Consider the following 13,540-nt stretch of genomic DNA (forward strand, 5'->3'; position numbering starts at 1 on the left):
GCTTTTTAATCCCACTTGCACTAAACATCTCCCTTTCTATTCCATCTCTGCTTTACTCCACTCAGTTCATATATTCTGGCATGTCTAGGCTATAATTTAGCATCTCTGAAGCTCTTTTATGACTGACAATTTTTTCCCCTACAAGGAAGCTAAGGGTTATGACACAATTAATTTGGAATCCACTGGAGGGAGGTATTCCTTTATACCCTCTGAGGGTTAACCCATCAAACTATTTTTAAACCATTAATTCTTTAGCATGAATTCCTTTATAAGTATCTTTCCTATAATGATAGCTAGTAATGATAACTGAAAAATTTTACATTTGACATTCATTTGACCCTGTTAACAAGCCTAAGAGATAAATACTACAGGTTTATTATCTCCATTTCACAGATGAGGATACTGACTCATTCAAGATCACAAAGTAAATGCCAGAGGCTTATTACTAAATGTTTCTCCTCAATCCAAGTCCTGTGCTTTTCCCAGTACAACACACTGCTTTTCCTAAGTGAGAAGCAGAGATCTGTGGAACAGGGACTAGAACTGGTAAATTTTTAAAGAGGAGAAGGTAGAAAGAAACATAGGACTAGAGAAACGGTACTGCTCAGGAAGAACAGAACTGGGTGAGGAGTAACACTGGTAATCCTTGGCTGCCAGCATACAGGTTGCTTAGCTGCAGGGAGCAGAGATCACTCTAATACTTAAAATATGAAATGAAAGCACACTTCTTGGGTGCCCCTTCATCATCTCTAGGCACAAAAACTCCTCCCGTGCGGATAATGTTCATTACCAGCACTCCAACATAAAAATGAATTTTCTGGCACTATTATTTCTACAAATGGTAATTCTAAAAACGTTTTCTTTTTTCCCTGTGTAACAGCTTGGCAGAGGGAAAAAAAAAAACTGAAGATCTGTGGGTGGTAAGTACTATTATTGCAAAAATAGATGGAACACAGCACATCAACTCTGGATTTTTTTTTTAAATATACACAGGAAAGCAAAAAAATGTAATGTTTTGGCTGTAACAGCTCCCTCCCCCCATCCCAATCCCCACCCTTAGACATTACATTTTTTCAAGCTAGTGTTATTTTTCTAAAGGAGATTCTTTTTAAAAAATTTAGCACTGGTGAGTCAAATTTGCCTGTCTTGCTTTCATTGGGCCATTTGTGGTGGGATGTTGGGATTCTGTAGCAGTCTGGCAGTTAGGAGAGGTAACTGATTTCCAAAGTAAAGCAATTAAAGTGATATTCTCATTCTTATCCCTATGCATTTTTTACAATATTTTGTTAGCATGTTTTATAAAATGTTTTACAATCACTTTAAAAATAAGCTAGCAAGTCTACATAAAAAGCAAGAAAATTTCAACTAATACATCTGACAACTGTAATTTGTACATGATATCCTAAGACTATAAATTACCATATGCTACAATATTAATTATAATATAATTTCTTTTTTTGGGCAATTGGGGTTAAGTGACTTGCCCAGAGTCACACAGCTAGTTAAGTGTCAAGTGTTTGGTCTGAGGCTGGATTTGACATCAGGTCCTCCTGACTTCAAGGCTGGTGCTCTATCCACTGTGCCACTTAGCTGCCCCCGATTATAATGATTTTAAATGAATATTGGACTCAGTTGCTGAGAAGCAATTGTTTCATTCTTTTTTTAAAAAAAAATTAAACACTTTTATTTAAAGTTTTGAGTTCCAAATTCCATCCCTCCCTTCCTTCCCCCTTGGTAAGCAATCAAATATAGGTTTTACACATGCAATTATGTAAAACTTTTCCAAATTAGTCATTTTGTACAAGAAGACAAAAGAAAAAAAATGAAAGAAAGGAAGTGAAAAATAGCATGCTTCAGTCTATGTTCAGTCAACATCAGTTCTTTCACTGGAAATTTTTACTCATCATTAGTCCTTTGGGATTGTCTTGTATCATTGTTTTGCTGAGAACAGCTAAATCATAACAGTTGATCATTGTACAATGTTCCTGTTACTGTGTACAATGTTCTCCTGTTTCTGTTCACTTCCCTATGCATCAGTTCATATAAGTCTTTCCAGGTTTTTCTGAAATCATTCTGTTTGTCATTCCTTATAGCACAATAATATTCCATTACAATCATATACCACAGCTTGCTTCGCCATTCCCCAATTGATGGGCATCCCTTTGATTTCTAATTCTTAGCCACCACAAAAAGAGCTGCTATACATATTTTAGTACATATAAATCTTTTTCCTTTTTTTGAATGTCTTTGGGATGTACACCTAGCAGTGGTATAGCTGTTTCATTCTTGAAAAAAGAAATAACAACAGATTGTTCTATATTATACCTACTGTAGTAATGTAACATTCCAATCAAGGACAAAAATGCACTTTAAAGAATACTGTAAAGCAATTATAAGTTCAAATTTCAGATAATGAACAGGAAGTTGTGTCAAGTCACTTAAAACTCCATTGCAAAATAATAATAATCATAATCATAACTGCATTTATCTAGTGCTTTAAGGTTTGCAAAGTGCTTTAAAAATATTATCTCATTTTATTAGAAATAGAACTGTCAACTGTACTTGGAAAGCCATGCAACTAATTTGTATAATTTCTTTTTAAAAAGTGTTATTGATATCTTTTGTTTTTTATACCCAGCAATTTCCCAATGTATTCCCTATCCCCAAATTCTCCCTTGCAAAAAAGAAAAACAGTTGAGAAAAATCAAGGAGCAAAATAATAATTGATGATGACATATACAACATTCTGCTCCCACAGTTCCCTACCTTTATGCAGGAAGAAATTAAATATATTTCACTATTCTTCTGACTGAAGTCTGAGCATTATAATTGCTTAATTTCAATGCATTGTACTTAGAGATCAAGGACAGTGACAATACAATGTTTAAACTGACATCCATTCATCCTTAGAATGATGCTGTGACAGATAGGTTGAAACATCTTTAGCCATCTTTTCACTGTTGAGACATTTGGTTATGTTTATATTCTGTTGGAGTGAAATTTATCTCAGAAGAAGTTTCTGGTGTAAGAAGGGTAGATCTGTGAACTCCTGCTAGAGCAAATGGGGTCTCACTGTGGAGCAATTCCAGAAGAGTCCCATATGTTCAAGTTCATTCTGATGGGAATTATCTCAGGATCACTAATAATCACTGTTTACATTTAGCAAAAAACAATAATTTTTCCTAATATTACAATATGACGGTGTTGAAGAACAAGGTAAAAAAAAGCCTAGATTCTGGTATATAGTATAACCATGGACCTCCATAGCTTTCTAGAAATTGCATGGTTAGAAAAATATATATGCATAATATACATATACAAACATATATGTATATATAATATATAATAGCAAAAGTTACTACACCATCATATTGCTGAAATAACAAACACATTTCATCCTCATGAAATGTCCTCAGCTAATTGTATTTAGCATGCTCATCCTACAGTCTATCAGACATCTCTGAAACATGTTGCTAACATTTTATGGTTCACTACTATCTGGGCCATAAATCTTTGAAGTTTGATAGTTAGTCATATTTGATAATTGTCAACATTAAAAAGGTCTTTGGAAACCCAACGCTGATGGCTTTGATTTTTCAAGTCATAGTTTGTTTAATATCTAACCTTCCGTGTTTGGGGCAGCGAGCTAGAAACTGTTACTTAAACTGGCATCGTTGCCAGGAATCTAATTCACAACTTCTGAGTCAGCTCTCCCACCCATCTCTGAATGTTCATGACTCAGAGTGACAGTCTGCACTTAGTCTAATTAACTGTTTTTTTTTTTAAGCTAAAAAATTTAAAACAAAAAAAAGTCCTCTCCTTCTTCACTTCCCTTGGCGCTAAGGAGAATACAAAAGAACCATACCTTTTTGTCTCTCCTGTGGGCTGTATGTGAGGAATGGATGTGGGCTGGGCTCATGGCGCCTGGAGGTGGTAACAAAATGTTGACCGCTCTCAAGAGAGGGCTTGGGAAAGAGCCCATAGTCAGTACGCTCCTACGGAAAGGAGAAGGAAGAAATTGTGATTTCCCTTGATATATACCTAGTTAATCAATCATAGAAAAGCTCAAGCAGGGTCATCACCACCCTTAAATCAAACTCAATCAAGGAAAAGATTATGGAGTGTTTATTTTGCATTATTATTTCTCAGCGGTGGAAATCTTTTTTTTTTTAATGTTTTCCCAACAACCCCCTCATTGCCTGTGCCACAAAGAACCCTTATGGTTGTGTGGGGCACAGGGTTTTGAGATTCTAACACAGAAAGAGGATTAATTTTATTATTCCTTCTCCCCCCTACCCCCACCTTCCTCCACTCACAACTGGCTTTTTTCATCTTTTACTCCATCTGGGAGTACAGCTTGTGGCAGTGTCAACACAAGACACAGTGAATGCCAAGGGTGTTTCTCTGCCAGCCAGCTGGTACCCCTCGTGCTCGGAGACCAAGTGCATATGCTCTAGGACAAGCTCAAACTAGAATATCTTTGGGACTCAAGAGCCACAAGTACATCCCATTGCAAAAGATTGGTCTTCCGGCTGGGTGTGAAAACAACCTGCTGCCAGGCCTCCAGGCTGCTTGCTTCTCTTCTGGGAAATCTTTCCTTGCCACATCCTACCTCCTAAGTTAATTCTGACGTTCTGCAAACAAATGCATGTTTTACTCAGGTTTAGAGTAGACTGAATGGTATGTTGGTGGTTAATATTCCACAGGTGCTCAGTAATTGGATGTTGTAGGTTATAAAGTGTTCCAGTTCAATTTTTTTTTAAGGACTGAGGCTTTGAGAATTGTGCTTTCTTCTTGCTTATGCTATTTGTCTCTTTGATACATTTCAAGGAAGAAAATAATTTGGAAGCCATCTTGCTACTGATCCCTTGATCATTACTGAGAGAAGAATGATGCCATCCAGAGAAACGCAAATCAGAGCCCGGAGTCACTTTGATTCTGTAAATAGCATTTGGTCTCAAACAATACACTTGACTTACTCTTTTTTTCCTTCTTTATTAGTTCTCTGCTAGTTATATTTTTTTTGTCTTTGTTATTTCATCAGTGTGGGGGAGCTCCCTGGTGTAGAAACTCTCTCCATTGATGCAGATGGTAACTCATCTGCAACTTATAGTCTTAGTAACCTGAAGGCACTGAAAGATGATGTGATTTAGGATGCGGAGCACAGTGGAGGATCTAGGTTTGAATCTCTTTGCCTCTGAGAATATTTTCTATTTACACTTCATATATCTTGTATGTACACAGATATTTGCCTATTGTCTCCCCTGTTAGAAGGTGAGCTTGAGGAAGCCTTGCCTTTCTTTGCATCCCTGTGCTTAGTATAGTGTTGGCATGCAGTAGGAGCTTAATAAAAGGTTGTTCGCTGTAAGACTGAATCCTGAGTCAGCCATTTATTACCTTTGTCATCTTGGGCAACTTACCTATTTGGGCTTTAGTTTTTTGAAATAAAAAAGAGAGGGTTAGACTTCAGGGGACCCAAGTTTCCTCTCAGATCAAAAATCTGTGATCCTGTCACTCGCCCGTGGTCACATTGCCAATATGTGTCCATCAATCAATCAACATTTATTAAACACCTACTATGTGCCAGACATTGTGCTAAGTTACAACTATGTGCCCCTGTCAGAGGCAGTTCATGAAGCCAGGTTTTTCTGACTCCTGTCTAGTTTTCTATCCACTCTCCTATGTTGTCTCTCATTAATTAAAATAAGCATAAGAGACAGTTATGGCAGAGAGAAGAGAGAACTGCTGTCAGAGTAAGGAAGTTCTGAATTCAAGACCTACCTCTGATGCATAGTGGCAATGACTGTGCAAATCACTTAATCTTTCAGTGACCCAGGGAATTCTCTAGGACTAGAATTTCTGCAGAGCTGATGCTGCTCTGCATTGGTACAAGCAGTTGTCTTATTTGGAGCTACTGACACAAATGAAATCATGTGTGCAGTTAAAAAAAATAATATTAAGTGATGCTTTCAGTGAAGGACAATCTTTTTTAGGTTTTTGTCAACATTGACCACATATTGTAGGCATCGAAAGACGGGCTCTGTATGTTGGCTTACCCAGCAGACAAGCTGCCCCTAAATGAAAGCTGGATCCCCAGTGGGAGAGGCAGGATTTGCCGTGCATAGCCCTGTGCTCTGAATTAACAGCAAACAGAACAACAAGAGGGGGAAAAAAAACCCTGCTTTCCCAGCTCTTTGATAAATGACACAATCGATATCCCAACAACTGATCAGTAACCAGCCTAATTAAAGTATTCAGCCTGTAAAATAGAGCTGTCATGGAGGCCTCCATTAGTGTCCTGACCAATAAAAAAAATAATGGATTTTTAAACATATTCTACTTTCTACCAAGCTGGGCTGTCGCAGCAGGGAGGGAAGGGTTTTGGGGAAGGGGGAAAAAATAAAACAGGTCATAACCCATTTTTTTTATACCAAGTCTCCAGCCTCAAATGGAATTACAATTGAACCTCAAGCTTATCCTTGGAAAAAAATATTTCTGTTCAAAATGATTTTGATTCAATCAAGAGTTCATTATGTATTCTTCATGAGGCGCTCATCAGAACTGTTTACATGTCTTGTACATCTGGGTAATGTGGGGGGGGGACATCCCAACAACTCTGTATTTTGACTTTTCATAAGTAGCTTCTTCAATTTTTTATATGAACAAAATGTTCAATTACCGTTTTGGTATTCATGCCAAATCTAACTAATTGATTTCCCTAAACACACAAGGAGCATTGAGACCCCTTTTTGGTGTTGTAAATATATACATATATTTTTAAACCAAACCTAAGCATAATGGCTGGCCCAACAGAAGAATACTATACAAAGACCACCATGGAGGCTCTAAGCTTGCCTTGACATGAAAGAGTGTTGTAGATTTGGGAGATAAAATATTGGATATAAAAAAAATTAATGAACACAAGATGTACATGAGGCTGGCATATTGATCTAAAAAAATCCTCTTTAATCTGCACTGAGGCCACACTGATTCCTAATAGCAGAGAGCAAGCTGTCTGTTTATTCCCTAAGGAAAGTACAAAAAAAATTAGCAAGTCTAAAAACACATCTTGGAAAAATAATTCATAAAAATCTGCTTTTTCCTTCTCTTGCCACTTCTTCTTCTCTGATTGGTCTCCAGGTGATCTGTTCTGAGATGTGATTTCCCAATATGGGTCATGAGCTAAGTGTTAAGTACTTTCTTTTCCTGAGCTCCCTCTCAACCCACCCAAGAGTGTGACACCTGTAATGAAAACATTTGCCACAAAAGATAAGACAAACAGCAAATTTGGGCCAAAATGCTTAATACTGATCCACTGTTAGAGAACAATGTGGAGAGAGACATGGAGGTGGGTTAGAAAGGACAGAGGGGCAACTGCTTTTGTGCCATGGCCTATGCACTTTGACACTTCACAGAAAATAAGGACACTGTATTCCATAATAAGGAGAAATACTGAACTTGAATAAAGCAACTCTTGCAATCCAGAAAGGACTATATAATTATTATACTGAAACACAGAGCAAGTATAGTTTCTTTTCAGGAGATTCTAATTTAATGAAACAAGTTGTATAGCCTATTACTACTTTCTTTGCCCCGTCTTACTCCTTTGATGAAGTATGCCTTAAATGAAACTTGGGGTCTCACACTTTCACTATTTTTAAAGTGGAGAATGTCAAGGAAGAATATTCAATTCTTTTCAATTAGAGCACTTGTTCTACTTTATCCTAGTTTATGTTAAATGTACCTATTGTATTACAGAAGCATCTCCTGCCCTTTGAGAATTTCCTTCTAAGCAAAACTTTAAAATGCTGATTTTTCTCCTTAACTCTTCTTAATACCTAATTTCCCCTTGTTTTCCCTTTTCTTTACAAGTTCAGTTGTATCTAAGGTTTATGAATATTTTATGCCTAACCATATTTGAGTGGAAATGTACCTAATATTAAGAAGAAAGCTACAAAAGCAGATAAATTTATGCGATAAAATATTCCAGGAATTTTTTTTTTTTGTTTCTGTAACAACACGTGTAATTAAGTCCCAAGCAACAAACCTTGAGAAGCAAGATTTAAATTTGCTAATTCAGGTTCACATAACCCAATTCGATCCTCACAAAAACTTAAAGGGTAGAAGTTATGTGAATTTGTTGCAGGTCTATATAGATTTCTGTGATGTGGTGTATCATTTTTACATTATGTTTGGTACAGATAAATTTATATAGGTTAGTCATGTAAAGGGAATGTTGGTAAATCAATTATAAAACATGAAAATGTTTGTTAACTAGTATTCAACTTCAGAAATTATTTATAAAATGAAAACAAATACAGCCTTTCGTATTTTGCATTTCATCATTTAAGTGGCTGAAAGGTAAAAATGGGTGAAAAACACATAGACTTGGGAGTCAGGAGGCCTCGCTTTGAAACTAATAAGCTGTGTAATCTTATGTAAGTTTCTTGAGTTCCAGTATCTTAATTCATAAAATGAGAAGATTTGACTAGATTAACTCTATTATTCTGTTATGTAAATGATTAACCTTGATAGTTTTAATGGCAAACACATAGCCATATTCATTTCTCCTCCTCTCCTATTGCAGTAGAAAATCAGGAGAGTATATGCATATATACATACATACATACATACATATATACATCCATGTATATGTACATAATACATATATATATATTCATAAAGTTTAGACAAATAGAGTTCTGCCCTCAGTTCTTACAATGGAATCATAGGACCTTAGGGATTAAAAGGGTCATACAATTGTCTAACTCTATTATTAAATGAAGAAAATGGGGTAAACAGAAGTGTAGCCACTTGCCCAAAGTCACAGAGTTAATAAGTGGTAGAATTAGGGTTCAAAAACACATTTTGAGACTATAAATCCAATTTTTCCCCTACTCTATCATCATCCCTCACAAGTTTTGATGTAATTCTGCTTTCCATTTTCGGTCAGTTTCTCCCAAAAGATGTGTTCTTTAATCACCTCTATCTGTCTGTCCATTCGTCTCAGAATCACTAGCTGGATCATCCCTCGGATGTTCCCTTCCATAGACATGGATCTTCTAAGAGTCTCCATAGCTTCATGGTTGGACTTGCCCAGAAGAGATTCGCCATTCACTGCAATCAGCTGGTCATTCATCCGCAAGCGCCCATCCTAAAACAAAACAAAACAACAATATGGTTACCGTAGGCCAATGGTCAATTCAACTCCATTAAAAATTTATTAAATGCTTCCTATGTTCAAGGAACAAGAGAGACAGTATGGCAGTGGATTTTGAAGGCTGACATGATACAGTGGGTGCTTTAAGTCATAGGTGTCAAACTCAAATGGAAACAGATACACGCAGACTACCTACTGACTCAGAAAAGCACAAATTAACATTATCTATGTTATACTGTATTTTTATTCATTTCTGTTACATATTCCCCAATTAAATTTTAATCTAGTTCAGGCTATAATTTGGAGTGTTGTGGGCTGTATGTTGCCTGGAGCGTGATTGACAACTCAGCTCTAGGCAGCTCCTCTAAGACTGCAAAATTGAAAAGGAGCTCATCCATATTGGTAGAGGGAGTTTCCTCACCTGAGAGCTCTCTAACAAATGACATCAAGGTCTAGTCTAGTCCCTAACCTTATATGCAAAGTAGTAGATACTAGAGATATAAAGTTAAATAACAACATATTCCCTGCTCTCAAGAAATTATACGAGGAAGAATGCAGTGTGCAGTCAGAGAGGTAGAAGAGAAGGTAGAACATGATAGGGTCAAATGACATATATGTACAAAAAGCTCTAGGGAAATCTGAGAGGGGAGAGACCATTTCCAGCTGAAGACAGCAAGGAAGGTTTCATAGAGGGGGGCACTCCTGCACTAAGCTGTGAAGGAAGAAGAGGATTTCAATGAGCAGAGGTGACAGTGATCTTGGCCCTCTATGACTGCATGGAGGTGGGAAATAACAAATAGGATGAGTCCAAGAGAGTAGCTAGTAGATGTCTGACTGGAACACAGAAAGTGTGGACCTGAGTAGGATAAAGTAAAGCTAGAAAGGCAGGTGGGATCCAGGGTGTGGAAGGCTTTAAACTCTAGGTCTGGCCTGAACAACCTGCCACTTGCCAAAGAATTTTGGGCAGCTAATGAAAAATGTAGAGGAAAACATGCTTTGGCAGGTCGTAGGTTGTGCAGGCCTGCTCTGGGTTGAGAAGTTTGTATTTTATCTCTAGGCAACAGGAGAATTACTAAAGGATTGTCAAACTTGTACATTTTAACAATAATGAAGTATATGAAGGCACTTAGGATACATATACACACATATATACATACCCACATATGTATGTGTATGTATATGTATATTTATATCTATATACCTTCTGAACTTAACAAACACCAAATAAAATGAGTATTTTCAAATACATATCATAGGAATAATAATAGTACCTACATTACACAACTATTGTGAAAATCAAATGAAATATTATTTGTAAAGAGCTTAGCATAGTTCCTAGAAGGTAGGTGCTATACACATTTTATTACTATTATCATTATATTAGAACAGAAAAAGATTATTTTACGTAAAACTGTACACTATGTGTCCATTATGACAGAATGATTTTCCTTTAAATAAATATTTGAACTTAACATGTAATTTTCAAAATGTAAAATTCCTGGCTTGTCTGTGATTCATTCTGGCCTTCCTTATCTTTTGTTCTGGGTATTTAAAAAAATTCAGTGACCCTCTTTTCCTTCTATAGAATTTTCATAATACTCACTAGTATGTGAATAGATTTGTTAACATGAATAACTCCCTCCTCACTCTATTCTACTGGAGGCAAAGGAGGAGAGGGGATGAAAGGCTAGCCCCAGGCCTCAGGTTAGCCCATTTCTTAAGGCTTCAACAGCCAGGAGAATATTGAAAGTTCTAAAGAGTGGGCAGGGGAACTGGATATTCTAATATGGGAAGTAACATAGGATATGAGGATATGGCTTGGGGAAGGAAACACAGAGAGAAATGGGGTAAAGGAACCAGGACATTGGTATATTTTCCCCACAAGCTGCTGCTAGGACTGTGAGAAACCCGGGTGGGCTACATCCACCCTTTGTGGCTGTCACCTCTAAAATGATGAGATGAATGCTGCCACCCACAAAAGGGAAGCTGGTTCTCTGGAAGCCTTAGAGAGCTTGGCATCATCCTTTGAATGACCTGTAGCACTGGAGAAAGTACATAACCAATGGGATGGGTGTGCAATCCCGGCACTTGGAACCTCATCATCAAATATGGTCAGGCACTTGGCAAGCAGCCATCCCTGGTGGTTAAACATGCATGCTACTCCAGAATAATGTAGCATTTTATTACAGATTATCGTGGCTGGCAAATTCGTATTACTGATTCAAGAAAGGGGGGCTCTAAGATCTCACAGTAGGTAGTCATTTTTATCATAAGGTTATGCTCACAGACCATCAGGCCATAGATTTACACCTAGAGGGGTTTCACAGACCATTCAGTAAATCTCTTGATTTTATAGGACCAAGTGAAATAATATTTGTAACATGCTTAGCACACTGCCTAGTAAATAATAGGTACTTAATAAATGCTTATTCCCTTACCTTACAGGTAAGAAACCAAGGTCTCACAGGACTTGAACCCATATCCTCTGACTCCAGAGCTCTTTCCACTGTGCCACATTTCCTCCACTAAGGACTGTGGCATGTATGTGTGCGTGCATGCACACACACACACACAGAGACACATCAATAGCATGAGGCACTAAACAATTTTATGAGAAGGTACTTAATAAACATTCCAGAAAATCCATTGAAGAAATGCCATATAACCTGTGTTTAAATGTAATCTAGGCAAAATCATTCCTCTATAATAGATTACATTTAAACAGAGATTATATGACATTTCTTTTTTTTTTTTTCTTTTTTGGCTAGGCAGTGGGATTAAGTGACTTGCCCAAGGTCACACAGCTAGTAAGTGTTATGTGTCTGAGGCCAGATTTGAACTCAGGTCCTCCTGAATCCAGGGCCGGTGCTCTATCCACTGCACCACCTAGCTGCTCCTGACATTTCTTCAATGAGTTTTCTGGAGCAGGTTTATCAGTCAATAAACATTTATTAAGTGCCTATGGTATGCCCCTGGGCTAAGCCCTGGGGATACAAAACAATGTCAGAAAATAGCCCCTACCCTCAGGGAGCTCATAATCTAATGGGTGAGACAACAAGCAAACAGATGTGTCCAGACAAGCTATATCCAAGATATATTGGACTGAATTAACAGAGGAAAGGTACTAAAATTAAGAGGGGTTGGGGAAGGTTTCCTGTAGATGACACTTAAAGGAAGCCAGGGAGGTCAGCAGCCAGAGCACAGGAGGGGCATTCCAGGCAGAGAGGATGCCCAAAGCTGAGAGACTAAACATCTTGTTTGTGCTTTGTTTTTTTGTTATTGTTGTTGTTTTTGATTTTGTTTTTTTTTTTTTTTTTGGTCAATTGGGGTTAAGTGACTCGCCTAGAGTCAAACAGCTAGTAAGTGTCAAGTGTTTGGTCTGAGGCTGGATTTGAACTCTGGTCCTCCTGACTTCAGGGCCTGTGCTCTATCCACTGTGCCCCGTAGCTGTCCCTAAACATCTTGTTTGTGGAATAGCCAGAGGGCAGTACCAAAGAGTATGGGGTGGGGAGTAAGGTATAATGAGACTGGAAAATCAGGGAGGGGCTGAGTTATGAATACCTTTAGATATCAAGCAAAGAATTTTGTATTTGATCCTGACTGGTAGCCATTGGAGTTTCCTGAGTCTAATCCTCAGGTGTGGCATCTGACATGTCATCCACACCTCCCTTCTCTTTCACTGGGCAGGCTCATTCATTGTCAATCTGCCCTCATTCTGGTAGGTTTGAGTTATTGTTTTTTTTTTCCTTAGAGTGTGTGGCAATGAGGGGGCAGCCATAGCCACTACCATGGCTGCTATGCTTCTCCTTCAGAATCCATGCGTGTGTGTGTGTGTGTGTGTGTGTGTGTGTTTGTATATGTATGTAAAGGGAAATCTACTCTTACTCTTCACCACTGTAGCAAATGACTCCTCACTGATGTGATTCCCAGCACTCTGTCTACTGTATTCTGCTGCCTCTCCACTTAAAGTCACAACTGTGTATGTGGTAGCATTGGTGGTGAGGGGGTAGGTTGTGATCCTTAAAACAGACAGACATTATTAGTCCTATTTACAGATGAGGAAACAGGGATATGGAAGAAAAGTGACCTAGACAAGCTCATTCAGCAAGCCAATGACAAAAACAGGGCTAGACATCAAGTGTCCTGAGTTCGCCAATACAGGTGTACCACAACTAAAAAAAAAAAAAAATCCTGAAGGGAAATACTCAACAGTTGCAGAGAGGGAACATTTTTAGATTCCATGATTGATTAGATATTGAATTTTAGAAAATAAATTATTCTTCCATAGCTAGGAGAAAACACATCTACAACCAACGATAGAAATCTTCAACACAGCCACAACCTCAGTCTATGTGGGGACCGTTGAAAGTCTATGGTAAT

The 13,540-nt window shown here is 37.8% G+C and overlaps 1 protein-coding gene across 1 annotated transcript in view; it reads right to left on the minus strand.

The window, feature by feature from the left end:
* PARD3B (par-3 family cell polarity regulator beta) overlaps window positions 1–13,540 on the minus strand; it is a 1,282,153-nt gene that overhangs the window by 478,529 nt on the left and 790,084 nt on the right. The window contains exons 12-13 of the mRNA XM_027873670.1: window positions 8,984–9,154; window positions 3,866–3,995 (exon numbers count right to left, since the gene is read on the minus strand). Of these exons, the coding sequence (XP_027729471.1) occupies window positions 3,866–3,995; window positions 8,984–9,154 (301 nt within the window). The remainder of the gene's footprint in view (window positions 1–3,865; window positions 3,996–8,983; window positions 9,155–13,540) is intronic.

This window comes from Vombatus ursinus, unplaced genomic scaffold, assembly GCF_900497805.2.
Source record: "Vombatus ursinus unplaced genomic scaffold, bare-nosed wombat genome assembly UNPS02014802.1, whole genome shotgun sequence".
Taxonomy (NCBI): Eukaryota; Metazoa; Chordata; class Mammalia; order Diprotodontia; family Vombatidae; genus Vombatus; species Vombatus ursinus.